Source organism: Chelonoidis abingdonii, chromosome 3 (genome assembly GCF_003597395.2).
Source record: "Chelonoidis abingdonii isolate Lonesome George chromosome 3, CheloAbing_2.0, whole genome shotgun sequence".
NCBI classification, from domain to species: Eukaryota; Metazoa; Chordata; order Testudines; family Testudinidae; genus Chelonoidis; species Chelonoidis abingdonii.
The window spans coordinates 85,982,235-85,999,046 of NC_133771.1; the positions used below are offsets into that span (position 1 = coordinate 85,982,235).

General features: G+C 44.1%; 1 protein-coding gene across 4 annotated transcripts in view; it reads left to right on the forward strand.

Annotated features, from left to right (window-relative positions):
* Positions 1 to 1,950: 1,950 nt before the first annotated feature.
* The window catches only part of AFG1L (AFG1 like ATPase), a 151,550-nt gene continuing 136,688 nt past the window's right edge, over positions 1,951 to 16,812 (forward strand). For 2 of the 4 annotated variants that reach the window (XM_075063874.1, XM_075063875.1), the window contains exons 1-2: positions 1,951 to 2,166; positions 14,651 to 14,874. In XM_075063874.1, coding sequence (XP_074919975.1) covers positions 2,082 to 2,166; positions 14,651 to 14,874 — 309 coding nt within the window. In that variant the 5' untranslated portion in view covers positions 1,951 to 2,081. Of the gene's footprint in view, positions 2,167 to 14,650; positions 14,875 to 16,812 lie in introns of those variants that run through there. The other 2 variants (XM_075063876.1, XM_075063877.1) reach the window with 2 other exon arrangements.

Here is a 16,812-nt window from a genome sequence, read left to right on the forward strand (position 1 = left end):
GGGGGGCACCCTGGGCTGCCGGGCTGCTGCGGTGGCTCCCTGACCTCAGCGGCGCGCTGACCGGCGGCGCCCTGACCTGGGGGACTCCTTGGGCTGCTGGCAGCAGGCAACTGCTGCCACCGGCAGCTCAGCCCCTCCAGCAGCAGCGGCTGCAACCATTTAAAAAATTTTTTGGGGGTGCCACTTTTTGGCACCCCCAAATCTTGGCGCCCTAGGCAACCGCCTAGTTCGCCTAAATGGTTGCACCGGCCCTGGGCCCAGAACTGGTGCTCTATCATCTGAAGTTCCTCCATGAACACCGGCAACAACCTTGAATAGTTTCTTTCTATATCCAACAGCAATCAAGCCTTCAAGGAATCATCATGGTCCCCATGCCTCCTCTTGTCACTCTGCAAATACTACAGGATCAGCCAGCCCATGATCACAATGCTTATCACAGTAGTGCAGAGCTGTGCAGGATCCATACTTCTGTCGCAGATAGTGGACAGCAAGGAGGGATGCGCAGGTTTGTGTGGGTGGTTTTGAAAAGAGGAGTGAAACATTATGGGATGGAGAACACTGCATTATATAAAATTGAACTCATGCTCCCAGTCATCACTGTGCAACTCATTTCAGTACCATGAGGCATTGCAAAACCTTCCCAAAACACCCCATGCTACATGGTGGCAAGTTGCACAGTTGGATAGCTAGCCACAGTACACTGCTCTCGGCATTATACAAGCGCTCCTAGTGAGGACATGCACTGCCGACACAAGGACTGTAGTGTGGAGACACACAAGTGATGTAATATCTGCAGCGGCTTAACACCAAGATAACTTATGTCTACATAATTCTACAGTGTAGACATGGTCACCTGGGCTGGGGATACTGTGTCAGCTGATCCCCACAGTCTCCAATCTACTTGGGCAGTACAGCAGACACGGCCCTACTCACTAGCTCCTCTCCACTCCCTAGCCCACCCAGCACTTGCTGCCCCCACCTCCGCGCCTTTCTGGCAGCCCTGTTGCCAGGTATCCAGTTTTAGACTCAAAAGTCCAGTAGAAAACGGGACCTGAGTGTCCAGTTAGCAGTGCTGACTGGAAACTACAAGTCCAGTTCAGGGCTGGCTCCAGGCACCAGCCCAGCAAGCAGGTGCTTGGGGAGGCCACGGAGAAGGTGCGGTACTCTCAGAGTGAAGGACCCGCTGTCGAATTGCCACTGAAGACTGAAGCAGCAGCGGTAGAGCTCCCACAGACTGTGGTTGCGGCTTTTTTTTTTTTTTTCTGCTTGGGACAGCAAAAACCCTGGAGCCGGCCCTGGTCCGGTTATAGGAGTAACCACATTAGCTTCTGCTCCTCCCACTCCCAACACCCACTCCAGAGGGCTGGAAGAGAACCAGCTCTGCTGCTGCAGGAGGAGGGGCAGCTCAGTGCAGACAGAGAGAAAGAGAACGGGTTAAAACCAGGTAGGTACCCACTCTATGTGGATGGTGGGGGGCAGGGGGAGCCTATTTAGCCCCCTCTCTGCACTGCTGCGCTTGCAGTTTACCCCTGGCCTCTCCCGTGTTCCAGGGACTAACCCTAGCTCCCACCCCAATATGCTTTTGACCCTGCCTCCTTTTACAGTCATTCCCCAGAGGGACTCACAAAAAGTTAATCTGGCCCTGGCAGTAAGCGCCTCTAAAAGAAAAAAACCCCAAAATCAGGACTGTCTCTATAAAATCAGGACAGCTAGTCACCTTAGCCTCAGTCACCATGAGCTGAACCAGTCCCAGCCTTCTAAGGGTAACCAAGCAAATGAACGGGCGGGGGTGTGATAGCTCCTAGGGATACGATTCACCTTGGGCCCAGACACCCACCCCGCTCCTCCCGCAGCCCAGAACAAACTACGTTTCCCAGCACGCATCGCTCCCCGTCCCTTGGCGGGCGGAGATGGCGCATTGCATGCTGGGGCTTGTAGTCCGTTCTCGACGGGACTCTGCCTCAAACGGAGGGCTCTTCCGCGCGCCCGGGGGGTGGGCGGTGTCACGCACGGCGGCAGCGGCCCGGCCTCTGAGCGAAGTTATTTTGAAGGGCGGGGGGACGACGGAGTCTGGCGGAAAGATGGCGGCGCCCGTGTCGCCCTTGGTTACCGCAGCCAGACACGCAGCCCGCCTGCTGCCGGCTCGGGCCGCGGCCCCGCGGAGAGGTCAGTACCCGCCGCAGAGGGGACGGGGAGCCCAGACTGCGCGCAGGCGGCGCCGCCTTGCCGCTGGGGGACCCCGGCCAGCGTCGGCTCTGCCCGTATCGCCCCGCGGGGGGTCCTCGGGCACTGGGCAGCCGCACACGGCCCTTCCCTGCCGGAGGTTGAGGGAGAAGCGCTGCGATGTGTCCCCGCTGCTCGCTCCCCTGGCTCTGGCGGGCTGTTGGGCTGCGGGCGCTCCCTTCCCTGCGACTGGGAGTAAAGTGAGCGGCGCTGCTGGGACGGAAGCGGGGTCGGGGGCTTGTCCCTTGTCTGAGCAGCAGGTAAGTTGCTCAGATTCGCATAAACTTCACGGAGCTACCCCCAGGCAGCAGCAGAGTGGCGGGGAGGCTCAGCTCACTCCTTGGTACAAAAAGGAAAGAGAGAGTCAGGAGCAAAGGACAGTGTCTCCTTCCCCCAGCGGTGGAAAGAATGAGTCTGTGTAACTGACACTTGGTGGGCAGCTGTAGCCCTGCTCACAAGGAACAAACTACTTTCTCACTCAGTGTCCCATTATGGCTTGGTGTACCTGCCCTCACCTGCTTGCCAGGGGAAGTTTTCTGGCATGTGGGTGAGGACATTTTCCAAGCCCCAGACGTATAAGGAGATGAGGTCCCTGTTCCTAAACTCATACGTTCAGCATAAACACCAGTTGCTCCCTCTCCATTGAAATACACTTGTGTCCAAACACAAATTTCAGTTGATTATCAGGGCAGCCGCAATCATTGAGTTACCCCTGTAATTTGTAGTAGTAAAACCCTGATTGCATCTCAATCAACTGAGTGCTAGTATGGTCGCCTCCCACTGACACAATCAATAGCTGTCAGAGTTAACAGTACACTGTCTTTGACAGCTGTCAACCTGACAGCTCCCTTGGCAAATATTCTTAATTCATGGGCTGAGTCTCTTCTCTGCTCCTTGCCCTGCCATCTTTAACACCCCTCCCCAGAAATGGCTTAGCCATGGGCCTCCCTTGTCTTGATCCCCCAACTATACCTTTGCAAGTCAGGATCCAGTTATGGATTATTAAGTGAGGCTGCATTCTCTACCTCCTGCTATTTTGTACCTTCCCCTCTCCCCCCATGCCAGTAATGCCTCCATCTCTGTAACTCCTCAGCAGGTGATCGCTCATAGTTTGCCAGCAGCAAGTTCAGGTCTAACAAACTGTGGGTAGGTTGTCAAAGTTACACTATTGACCAGTGAGCCACAGATTGATCACCAGCTGGGGCTGCCGCAGGAGATGAGGAACTGCCCTCTTCATCACGCTCTGTTAAATTTGGAGAACAGAAGCCGGTAACTGTAAATAGCGGAGTAATAAATAAGAATAAGGATAGGTCAGTTTTACAGAGTAATCTGGATTGTTTGGTAAACTGGGCTCATATGAACAGCATATGTAGGTATACCATCAAATGTAACATCATATATGTAGGAACATAGAAGATAGATCACATTTATGGGATAGGGGATTGTATTCTGGAAGGCATTGATTCTGAAAAGGACTTAGAAATCATGGTAGGCAAACCCACTGAACGTGACTTCCCACAGTATTATGCTTTGGTTAAGGGGGGGCAACATGATCCTTGGATGTCTAAGCAGGGGAAGATTGAGTAGAAGGGAGGTAGTATTACTTTTTCAAACAGCATTAGTGAGAGAATTCTTGGAATATTGTTTCCAGTGCTGGTGAAAAATTGGGAAGGGTTCAGAAAAGAGCTATAAGAATTATATGAGATCTGGAAAACGTGATTTACAGTGAGAATCGTAAGAAGTTCAACCCCATTTAGCGTAGCCAAAAGAAGCTTAAGAAATGATTTGATCGTGATTTGTGGATATCTTCATGGGGAGAAGTCTTCTTATAGTAGATACTTAAAGAAGTTGATTGCTGTGAATAGGCAAATGAGCTGCTGTGTGTGCAGTATGATTTGTTCAATATGTTGCTTCCATCAGACATGACTCTGTGTATTGCTATGAAGAAAACAGAGCAGGCAGACCAGCTAACTAATGATCAAAGCACTGTGGGAAAGTAGACTCTTTGCACAACTGATGTTATTACACCAGCAATTTCTGTCCACGTTGCACAAGTGAAGACTGGCATAGTGGAAGACCATACAACGGTTAACCTTGCTGAAAGGATGTCTAATGCAAACAGTTTGATCAGCTTTGCATCATTATGAGCATTTTTTGTGCAGATATGTAATGGACAAAGTGGTGCTTTGTACGCCAAATTTCTGTAGTCTCCACAGTTATTCTTCAAGCCTCTGTTTGTTCCTACAATCCATCCCATTTTAGCATTTTTTTTTCTTTTCTCCTGCATCTGTGCTTTGACTTTTAATGTTTCTGCAACAGGGGCTGGGGGAAGCAACAGTCAAGGGTAACTGCCTATTCCTGTTAATTTCATTTTACTTCTTTTGTTTAGCCACAGGGGAAATATGTACCAGAAGCAGAGGTTTAATTATCTTTCTTCCCCTCCTTTTTATTTGTACCTTTTTCCTATAGCAGCGGAGGAGATCACGCCTGAATCTCCTTTTAGAATGAAACAGAGGAAGATGATGTTGGGTTATGCTTTTTTATACCTACCAGTTTTCGCATGAGTGGAAAGTATTATGAGCAAGGCCCTATGTATTCTAACTTCTCTGCATGCTGCAGGCATCCCATCCTGTCTCTCTTGCATCCACTCTCCTCCCCTTCCTTGCTCTTCGCATTAACCTCACACTTTCCTTTGGCTCTTCCCTGTCACAATACAAGCAAGCTTTAGTATTTCCCATCTTTAAAAAAAATAAATAAATAAAATCCACACCCTTGCCCCTGCTTGCCTCTTTGACTAGTGCCCTCCTCTCCCTTTCTCTCTTCTCTGAGTTCACTGAATGCACTGTTTACAATCATTGTCTGGAGTTGCTCTCCTCCAATTTTATCTGAGACTGTTCTCCAGTCCTGGTTCTGTCCTTTTCACTGCCAAAGCCCCTAATGACCTCTTCCTAGCCAAAGCTCAGAACCCAGCACTCCATCATATTGTCTTGATTTGTCAGTCATGTTAACACAGTCAATCATGCTTTTCTTCGATTCTTGTCGTCTTTTTGGCTTCTGTGACTGTCCTTTCCCGCTTCTCCTCCTGCCTCTGAAATCACTCCTTCAGTGTGTCCTTCAGAGGATCCTCCCCCCACCCCCTACTTTGTCTGAGATTCCATAGGGCTTTGTTCTTGGTTCCTTTCTCTGCATTCTTTACATTTTATTTCTGGGTAATCTTAGCCACAAATTCACCTACCATCTTTATGCAGATAACTCACAGACCTACCTCTCTACTCTGGACCTCTCTCCATCTGTTCAACTAAAATCTCAGCCTGTCTCTCTGACATCTCCTTGTGGATATAGAATCATAGAATTGTAGGACTGGAAGGGACCTTGAAAGGTCCTCTATCCCAGTCCCCTTCACTCATTGCAGGACTAAGTTTTATCTAGACAATTCCTGACAAGTGGTCTAACCTTCTCTTAAAAATCTCCAAGGATGGAGATTCCACAACCTCCCTAGGCAAATTATATCAGTGCTTAACCACCCTGACACGAAGTTTTTCCTAAGGTCCAACCTAAACCTCTCTTGCTGCCATTTAAACCCATTGTTTCTTGTTCTATCCTCTGTATCTAGCATCAGCTCAAGATCAGCATGACTAAAACAAGTTTTTAAGTTTTCCCTACACCCAATATCCTCCCTGCAACCTCCTTTCTCAATTACAGCAGACTACACTACCTTCCTGCCTGTCACTCAGGCCCATAACCTGGGTGTCACTTTTGACTTTGATTTCTTTCTAGGTTCTAATATCCAGGCTATGTCTAAGTCTTGCAGAGTCTTTCTGCATAACAACTATAAGGGCATGTCTAACTACAAAATTGTGTTGACCTAAGTATGTCGGCATATAGCTGCTGCAATAATTAAATTGATTTTGCATGTCTACACTACGCTCCTTGTGTTGACCATGTGCGTCCTCACTAGCAGCACTTGCATAGATGGGTAGCTATTTCACTGTGGAACTCACCACTATCTAGTGCAGGGTGTTTTGGTAAGATTTTGCAGTGCCTCTTCAGGCCAAATGAGTCATCCAGGGATGACTGGGAACATGATTTCAACATCCTATAATGCAGTGTTCTCCATTCCATAATTTCATCTGTATCCCATAATGTTTTGTACCTTTTTTCAAATATCACTGCAAACCTGGATGTCCCTCCTTGCTGTGCGCCATCTGTGTCAGAAACATGGATCCTGCATACCTCTGCACTATTATGCTGAGTGTTGTGAGCCTGGGGCACCTGATCCTGCAGAGCCACAAGAGGAGCTGCAGGGAACATGACAATTCCTTGGAGTCTAGATTGCTAAGGGACATAGAAAAAACTATTCAAAGTTGTTGGCAGCATTCACAGAGCAGCTGCAGATGGTGGAGCACTGGTTCTGGGCTGAAGAAACAAGCACTGACTGGATCGCATCATAATGCAGCTTTGGGATAACAAGCAGTGTGTGCCGAACTTTTGGATGCACAAGGCCACGTTCCTGGATCTGTGTGCAGAGCTTGTCCCAGCCTTCTTGCATAGCCACACCAAAATGAGATTTGCACTGATAGTGGAGAAGCGAGTGAGTGGTGATTGCTTATGGAGACCTGCAATACTCAATTGCTACAGATCACTTTGGAGCTGGGAAATCCACGATGGGAGTTATTGTGATGCAAGTGTGCAGGGCCATTAATCACCTCCTGCTGTGAAGAATTGTGACTCTGGGCAATGTGCAGGATGTAGTGGATGCTTTTACAGCAATAGGGTTCCCAAACTGCAGTGGGGCAATAGATGGCATGCATTTTCCCATTTTGGCACCAGACCACCTTACCGCAGGGTACACTAACAGGAAGGGCTGATTCTTTATGTTATTGTAAGCACTGGTGGATCACCATGGATGCTTTACCGACATCAGTGTGGGCTGGTCAGGGAAGGTGCGTGACACATATATCTTTAAGAACACAGGACTGTTCAGAATGCTGCAAACAGGGACTGACTTTCTTTCCAGACTGGTGGATTACCAATGGGAATGTTGAAATGCCAGTAGTGATTCTGGGAGACCCAGGCTACCCCTTACTCCCCTGGCTCATGAAGCCACACACCGGCCACTTTGACAACACCAAGGAGTGCATCAACTACAGACTCAGAAGATGCAAAATGACAGTTAAATGTGCATTGGGTTATTTGAAAGGTCGCTGGTGTTGTCTACTCTTAAGATTAGACCTCAGTGGAAAAAAAATGTCCCAATGGTTATAGTTGCCCGCTGTGTCCTGCATAATATATGTGAAGCAAAGGAGGGAAAGTTTCTGCTGGGGTTTAGGGTGCAGGTGGAATGGCCATCTGGTGATTTTGAGCAACTGGATACCAGGGCTATAACAGGAGCTCAACGGAGACCTATTTGATTCAGGGAGGCTTTGAAAGACCACTTCATTAGTGAGTCATAGTTATGTGTGGTATTGTGTGCTCTACTTGGCATTGTTTTTTTGCACCCTGGTATGAACATTGTAACGAGTGCTGTGAGTGTAGTAATATAACATTCCAAATGCACCTATTACTATCATCTGTGAATGATATCAGACCCAGCCAGCATATGTTGTGAACTAATGAAGATGAGCTAAGTTTCCGTAAATAGACCTTTATTCCATCCCCATACAGACACATTTATAAATGAATACAAATTAATAAAGGGACTTCTGAAGAGGAAAGAACAGTCATAGCTAAAACACTCATCCAGGCTCTCATCTCAATTACTGGAACATTCTTTTTTCTCTGGCCTGGATAAATGCAGTCTTGGCTTGCCATTCAGAATGCTGTTGCAAAGATCATTCTCCTAGCTCATCTTTGACCATGTCATCCCTCTGCTGGTTCTCCCTTCTCTATTACATCAAACATAAGCTATTTGGCTTCTCTTAGGCCCTTCACAGACTATCCCCAGCCTACCTATTGCCCCTCATTCACTGTCGCTAACTACTGAGATGTCAGCTCCTACCTCCAGTCAGCCCATGATGCCAGCTTCCATTGTCCACTCATTACATTTTCAAATTCATTCTTTGTCTTGTCCTGCCCTTCATGCTAGGGAGGCACGCGCTCTCCATAAACAGCTGCAAAACTAATTCCTCCTTAAAACTGTCTTGTCAAGGCTAATTCCCCACACTGGCACATTAAGTGCAGAAGGTGGGGGCCCCAAGGATTCTAAAAGTTAATACTGGCCACTCCAGGTGTATTAAACTCCCAAGGTTACAGCTTTTCTCTGACCTTGGATTGGTAGATGCTGCCACCACCCACGTGCAGAACTCCTTTGAGAACCCAGGAAGGTGCACTTGGGAATTCCTTCCTGTGGGGTACCCTCAAGCCCTTTCACACACACCCCAGGAAAGTTAATCAGCTGTTGCCAGCAGCTAATTAAACAACATGTGCACAAACCTCTTAAGACACAAAAGTCCAATTCTGTTCTTAAAAAGGATAATTTTATTAATAATAATAAAAAAAAGTACATCTGGGAACTCAGGCTATTGCTAGCTTTTAAAAGAGCAAATACAAGGATTAAGCACCAAGAATAGCTTTCTTGAGGTCCAGGTTAAAGGTTACAAGCAAAACAAAAGCACCTGGGATTAGCACAGAGGAATCCACAAGCATAATGAAATAAAAGAGAGAAATGTAATTATGTCTTCCTAGGCATTTCCTGATCTACTTACATATCTGGGTTTTTAAATAAGTAGTTTCTGGGTATGATACTGATGATTTTTTCATATGTGGCCCAAGCTCTTACAGCATAGCTCTGCTGTGTCCGCCTTTCCCCGGGAGAACAACAGACAGACAGACAAAAGGAGTGTCTTATTTCAATTTTAATAGGTTCTAGCCTTCCCATTGGCACTTTTGGCCAGGTGTCCAGTCACTTCCTTTTACCTATGCATAGCAGTGAGACTTTTTAACCCTTTACATGTACAGCAATTAGAGAACAGCTACTATGAGAGATTTTATAGCTACTGGCTTGCTGGGTGTCCATAAAAGGGAGCTACCCCCTCTCTTTATTTATCACACCTCTCCTTTTACTGATGTCTACAAAAAATAGCCACTGGTGTACATAGATCACTGCCTAGCATGCTGATCAATATTGTCTCAGGGTTTCCTTGTACATCCCCATCTGTTTGTATATATCTGCTGTTTCTTATCTTACATTTTGATTGTAAGTGTTTGGGGACAGGTTTTTGTTCTGTTTGTACAGCACCTTATCTAGTGTGGTCCTGGTCCATGATTAGGGTTCCTAGGTGCTATAGTACTCTTGGATGATGATTCGGCAGATGTTCATTTTAAGAACAGATTTGACAAAACGCAAAGAAGATACCAATGTGAGATTTCTAAAGATAGCTACAGCATTCCACCCAAGGTTTAAGAATCTAAAGTGACTTCCAAAATCTGAGAGGGATGAGATGTGGAGCATGCTTTCAGAAATCTTTAAAGAACAACAATCTGATACGGAAACTACAGAACCAAAACCACCAAAAAAGAAAATCAACCTTCTGCTGGTGGCATCTGACTCAAATAATGAAAATGAACATCCGTTGGTCCGCACTGCTTTGGATTGTTATCGAGCAGAACCCGTTATCAGCATGGATGCATGTTCTCTGGAATGGTGGTTGAAGCATGAAGGGACATATGAATCTTTAGCACATCTGGCCTGTAAATATCTTGCAATGCTGGCTACAACAGTGCTACGAGAATATCTGTTCTCACTTTCAGGTGACATTGTCAACAAGAAGTGGGCAGCATTATCTCCTACAAATGTAAATAAACTTGTTTTTCTGAGCGATTGGCTGAACAAGAAATGAACAAGAAATAGGACTGAGTGGACTTGTAGGCACTAAAGCTTTACATTGTTTTATTTTTGAATGCAGTTATTTTTTGTACATAATTCTACGTTTTTAAGTTCAACTTTCATGATAAAGAGATTGCACTACAGTACTCATATTAGGTGAATTGAAAAATACTATTTTGTTTTTTACAGTAGAAATATTTGTAATAGAAAATAAATATAAAGTGAGCAGCACTGTACACTTTGTAGTAATTGAAATCAATGTATTTGAAAATGTAGAAAACAACCAAAAATATTTAAATACACGGTATTCTCATATTGTTTAACTGCGATTAATTACAATTAACTTTTAAAATTGCTTTACAGCCCTAATCAAAACTGATTGATCATTTCGGTGCTGCTACAAGTTTCTAAATAGCGGCAGGAAAAACTGACAAGGTTCTATTTAATTTAATGAGTGGAGGTACCAGGAAAACAAAATCCCGTGGACCCAGTTATATAATCTCATCCATCTCACATGAAAGTGGTTACAAACTGAGTCCCAGAGTCCGGAAGAGATACTAGAGGTTCTGGTCATCGACCGATACATGAGGGGACTACCGCAAGCCCTTCATATCTGGGTAAGACATTGTCACATTGGTAGAGAAGTGAAAGACGGCAAGGGAACTGACCCGACCACTTAAGGCAGAGGGACCCTGGTTAAACTAACAGCACCAAGCCCCAGAGCTCGGGCGACTGGGCCCCTAGGAGGACCTAGGTGGAAAAAGAGAGAGTCTGAAGGCCCATTGGAGACCACAAAAAGTCAGAGCACTGAGGAGGAAAAGGATAGTGTCATTAGACTACCCAAACCAAGAGACTGGGAAATGCCTAGGGCCCCATACAGATATTACTGCCTGCAGGGAGTTGGAACACATAACTGCACAGTGTCCAAATGCCATGGAGCTTATGCAGTGTAACCTGGGGAACTGGGCAGACACATGTTCCCTAACTCACCTGGTGTGGGGGTTGCACTAACCCCCCATATGTACACCAGACCAGTAAAACTAAATGGGGCAGAAACCACGGCACTGGTTGATTTGGGGAGTGCTATCATGCTTGTTTCAGGGAAGCTTGTGAAGTGTAGTCAGCTGCTGCAGGCAAAGCGCACAGGGGTAACATGCGTTCATGGGACAGTTAGTTATTACCCCACCATCCCAGTAAAAATTGAAATCCAGGAGAACACTACTGAGGTAGCAGCAAGTGTAGTCCCTAACCTCCCATACCTGGTGCTCATAGGGAGGGACTTTCCAGGGTTTGGAGACTTACTCTCGGTAAAGGGATTGGAGAAAGGGAGAAACCTTGAAGTTAGTGAGACATCCACAATAGACTGTCAACCCCCAATCTTCTCTGAAATATCCCCAGATTTGTTCTCCACTCCCAGGCGAGGTAGAAAGACGAAAAGGAAAAGAAGGGCAGCTAAGGCCTTGGGAACCCAAATACTGACCCAAAGCCAGAGGGTAGCTCTTGTGGGTAGGTGGTCCTGAGCAGCTGAAAAGGAGTCCACCCAGGAGGGAGAAGCACCCGAGTCTGACCACCACCCTAATGCCTCTGAACCAGGAGAGGTGACAGAGACTGGCCCCCTAGATCTTGGGCAGATTAGCCCCAGGAGAGAAAATATTGGACGGGACCAGGCTGAAGACCCAAGGTACATTAGGCAGGAGATGACCGAAATAGATGGGTCCCCGTGGACCAGGACTCTACTTCAAAATGAAGAAGAATCTCTCTCTTATACCAGGTTGCACCAGTACAGGGGCAGAAGGTACAGCAGATCCTAGTACCTCAAAAACACCAGAATGCTGTATTAAGTCTTGCCTACGACGGTTCTTCTGGCCCAGAGTACGTGAAGAAGTGTGGAGGTACTGTGCGTCCTGCCCAGAGTGTCAGCTGCACAGTCCTCGTCCCCACTTGAGGGCACCTTTAGTATCCCTTCCCATCATAGAAGTCCCCTTTGAGCGAATAGCCATGGATCTAGTGGGACCTCTGGAGAAGACGGGTCGGGGTCACCAATATATACTGGTTGTTTTGGACTACGTTACGCGTTACCCAGAAGCCGTCCCACTGCAGAACACTGCCTCTGAAACAATAGCCAAAGAGCTGGTGAGGCAAGCAATCCGCCAGAAAATGCAGAACCCACCAAGGCAGAGGAGGAACTTCATCACAAAAGATTAGATGCAGCAGAAGTTGCTCTTAGGTTCCTTGCTTGCCAGGAAAATTTTTGTACTTGTAAATGGATTTTTCAAGCCCTACATTTATGTATTCTTGTTTGCTTCAGGTTTTTTTAGAGGTTTCTTTCACTTTATTTCATTATCAGTATCTTCTGGCATGTTGATCAGTAATATTTGAGTAGTAGCCAGCCAGCGGGGCAGCAAAATTGGCTGCATGCAATAAAATGAGATTAAATTTGAATACATATATTTTAGGAATAGAAATAAAAATATTGATACAAACTGGAGGCAGCTCTCTAGAAAGCAGTAAATTTAAGAAGAGAAAGTGACATTGTGTATAACAAAACAAACAAGCTTGGAATACAGCACTCTTGTGAAAAAAGCCAATTATGTTTTTGTATAAATACACAGATTTTATGTAAAATTTAGGGGAATATGATATGGTTTTGCACTCAGCTGTGACCATATCAGAAATATTACATGTAATCCTCACAGTTTAAGAAGGATACTTTTGAGTGTGGAGGGAAATAGAGAAAACACACACAGAACTGTGATATATAATACAAGCATCAGAGGGTGAGACAGGAAGAGAAATGGACAGAGGCCAATTTCTACACTCTGGAAAATAAAAGCTTGCAGGGAAGTGATGTATACCATAAATGAAGAAAGCATTGTTGACATTGCCTCAAAATGATAGAATAAGAAGTAATAAGAAGCATAAAAATAAGGAAGGAAGAATATTCTGGTGTACATTTGCTATATGTTGCTCATAATAATGAAGAATCCCCTTCTCTGAATCTGTTCAAGAACAGATAACAGTAGAGAAGCAGTGTTAATGTTATGTGGATCAGTCCTGCAAAATGCAGAGTATTATACTAGATGAGTGAGAAGTCTATTCTGGCCCTGTGTATCAACTTATTGTAGTAGGGTAGATGATGCAGTGGAATGACATAGTTTGGCTCCTGACCTCTCTCCAAATCTGTTTCTAGTGGGATTACATCTTTTCTTGTAGATACTGGAAGCAGTTCCAACACCAGACATGTCACCCAAGTTTTGGGGCTTAGCCATGCCTCTTCTGTCACCCACCAGATCTTGTCCGTCTGGTGGTGAAGATGCAGCAGTGCTCCTCTTTCATAAACCTCGGCTTTGAATGTTTATTTTGGGACAACCGTGAGCAGTTTCTCCCACAGAACCCTCTATCAGCACTTACACATGCTCTCTATCTCCCATGTATGTAAATGAGGAAGCCTTTTCCTTTCCATCCCAAGAGACGCCTGGGGATTTATTACTTTCCACTTCTGCTGCTGTTTGGCAAGACAGAACAGGTGAAGTCCAAGGCACAAAGATGCCCCATCTTTAAGGAGAGCCTGTTGTGGTTTACTAAGGGAGAGCTCTACTACAGATGCCTTCAGCCCTGTGTTCAGGAATTGTACGGCACCAGATTACTTTCCCAAAATTTAGGTTTCATGCTGCTACTTGTTCTGTAATCTTGGGGTATCCAATAGGAACTGGGGCTCTGTGGGTTTGATGGGGGCATTGGCTTCCCTTTGAATCAAAACTCCCATAGCATTGACTCCCCCCACAGAGGGAAGATAGCGCTGAAGAAACTTCACAGGATCCAAACTTACAGGTCCAATCTAGCTTCTAGTGATGGTGATTTCTAGTGGACCATCCAGGCTGATCTGAGGATTGCCCTGATATAGAGACCTGTCTAGTTGTCAGTGTTCTGTTGGGGTGGAGCTGGTCAAAATTTTTCTGTCAGAAAATGTTTCAGCAAAATCAAAACTTGCCACAGAAATATGTTGTTCAACAAAATTTTGGTTTGAAAAAAGTATTTTGATAAGGTCAAAACATTTGGTTTCAACATTTCTATCTTATTGGATCATATCATTTTGATTTTTAGTTTAAATATAAAATTTTAAAAAGTCAATCAGAATGAAATGTTTCAATTTAATTGAATAATTTTTTTTAAAATAATTCATTTTGTGGGAAGTTTTGAAATTTTTTGGTTTTGTTCCAATTTGGAACAAAGCCAGATTTCTGAATGATAGAATTTCCTGCGGAATGGAAATTGCAAGTTTTGACCAGCTCTAATTATTTTTTTTTAATTTTGTGTATTCAATTAATTTTATATAAATAAATAAATGTTTAACCCTTCCCCGCAGTACTAAGCAACTTGTAGTTTTGAACTAGATTTTAAAAAGTTTATTTAGAGAAATACAGAGAGATCGCATACAATATATTGGTGCATATTTAGCTAATCTATATTGTTCTGTTACAACTTATTTAAAGTAGCAGGTAGCCCTTTTTAAACAAAATAATTTGTGTATATTGCTTAAGAATATAATAAGACAACTTTCAGAACCTTTCTACTAACAGTTAATTATTTCTTATTTTACAGCATACGCAATTCAGGCAGCTGAGAACGTAGCCCCTAATACTCTAGCAGATGCTAACTCTAGGGCCTTGTTGGTTTGCAATGGACCTTTAGAACACTATGACTTTCTGATCAAAGCAGAAGAGCTGCGGAATGATGAACAACAACGAAGAGTTGTACAATGCTTACAGAAGTTACATGAGAACCTTAAAGGCTACAGTATCAGTCCAAACAATCTTCTGTTAAAGGTGAGGCTTTTGGTGATAAGAGAAAACTACTTTAAATGTTTGTCCTCAGAACTTATATTTTTTTATATAAATGTTCTGTCTGCATAGGTATGTTTAAAGAGATACTGTCAAGTTTAAAAAAATCTTTCTTTGTTACTAACTTTTGGCCCTAGTTCTGCAGTCAGACTCTTGTTCCTGCATGGAGCGCCGTTCTTTGCTTTCAGTTTATAGAGGCTGTCCATAAATTATGTAACACATTAGTGGTGGGTGAGTGCTTAATTTTACATGTTTTGCATGTTTGCAGTGTTACAAGGGGTAGAAAGTGGGTCATGAAAATAACCAAAACATGCTACGTAGTTTATGGACGGCCCCTAGAAAGCCAACCACACCAGAATAATAATCAAGTTATTAAAACTAAAAGAATTATAAAACTAAATCAAATGTCACATATTTTTTTTTGTCACATATGCTGTCTGCTTTTGAATTTCACTGAGCTTTGGCAAAAAGGCCTAGTCAGTTTCTGGTCCATATGCACAGGCAGAACGCTGGAGTGCTTGAGTTGTAAACACTGTAGGCAAATGTTTGTCATAACAAACTTTGTAATTAATATTTTTCAATTAATGCCAAGATTCTAATTAATTTTAAGCTTTATAAAATATATTTTTTAACAAAACTTAAATATTGGACCTACATCATTACTATTTACTAGATCATGGTTTCACCTTCTCCAGCTTGTGGACTAACCCATCACTTTCCAGGGCTTTTCTTTGAAAAATGCCAATTCTGGCATTTCTTAAAAATATAAAATAAATAAAATAATTAAAAAATGGAAGACTGTTTCGAAAATGAGGGACACTATCTGAAAATGTACCTCTATTTTGAAACTTCTATTGCAATTCTAGGTATGTGGATGTGTACTTAAGTATCTAGATTTCCATAATTCCTTTTTAATTCTGCTTCTGAGTCCAAAAGCAGACACTTGAAAATCAGTATTTGGGCTACCAGCAGAGGAAGGGATCCCCCCATCTAAAATTACGCACAAAGGGTATCTCCTATATTCCATATCCAAAGGGCATGTGCTGTGGTATTTAGATGGTGTTTTCACATAGATGCAGGGGAATGAATTAATGCACTTCCATTTCTAGTATAGGTCAGGGAAAATCCTTTGTAGACATACTCCACGATACCAAAGATCTATATCTGGAGGCCAGCTGATGTAGGAATAAACTGGGATTTCTTTTGCCTTCTCCATGAGGATGGTACGCAGAAGTTTTTAATTTAATGATCTATATGCATTTTTAATAAATGTTAGGAATTGCTTGGTGCTCTGTTGAACAAAATGAGATGTTCCATTGTGTATATTAAATAGGTACAGTAATAAAAGGGCAACGAAATTTATTCTAGAATAATAATTTATACACCTGTGCCTATGTGAACTTTTAAAAATTTAATATAACTTTTTTATTGGATGAGTTTGGCCTCCTATCTCACCTTGATTGATCAGTCCTTCAGCCCTCACAACCATTGCACCAATCACAACATACCTTCCATTCTTCTCTTATCCTGGCCTTTCTTCTCCATGTGCGGCCATGCCTTTTTATGATAAAATCTTCCCATTTCTTTGGAGGTCAGCCAAGTGGTTGTTTCAGTTTCCGTGGATGCCACTCGGCGACAGCTGCAGTCCATCAACTGACAGTGAGCCTAGCTGTATGCCTGGCTCATCACATTTTACTGTACCTGCTTTCAACAACGATGTCCTGCACTCCACTCTGCTGTCTGATCACTTCGTTGGGGACTCGGTTGTGGATTTAAATCCCCAAAATTCTTCTTTCGATTGCCCTCTCCGTGACAGCCAGTTGTTGCTCCACTAACTTTATCAGCACCCATGTTTTGCTGCTGTACAATATTGCTGGCATTACAGTTTAGTTGAAGAGGTTGGCTTGTGTTGCCATGTTGATT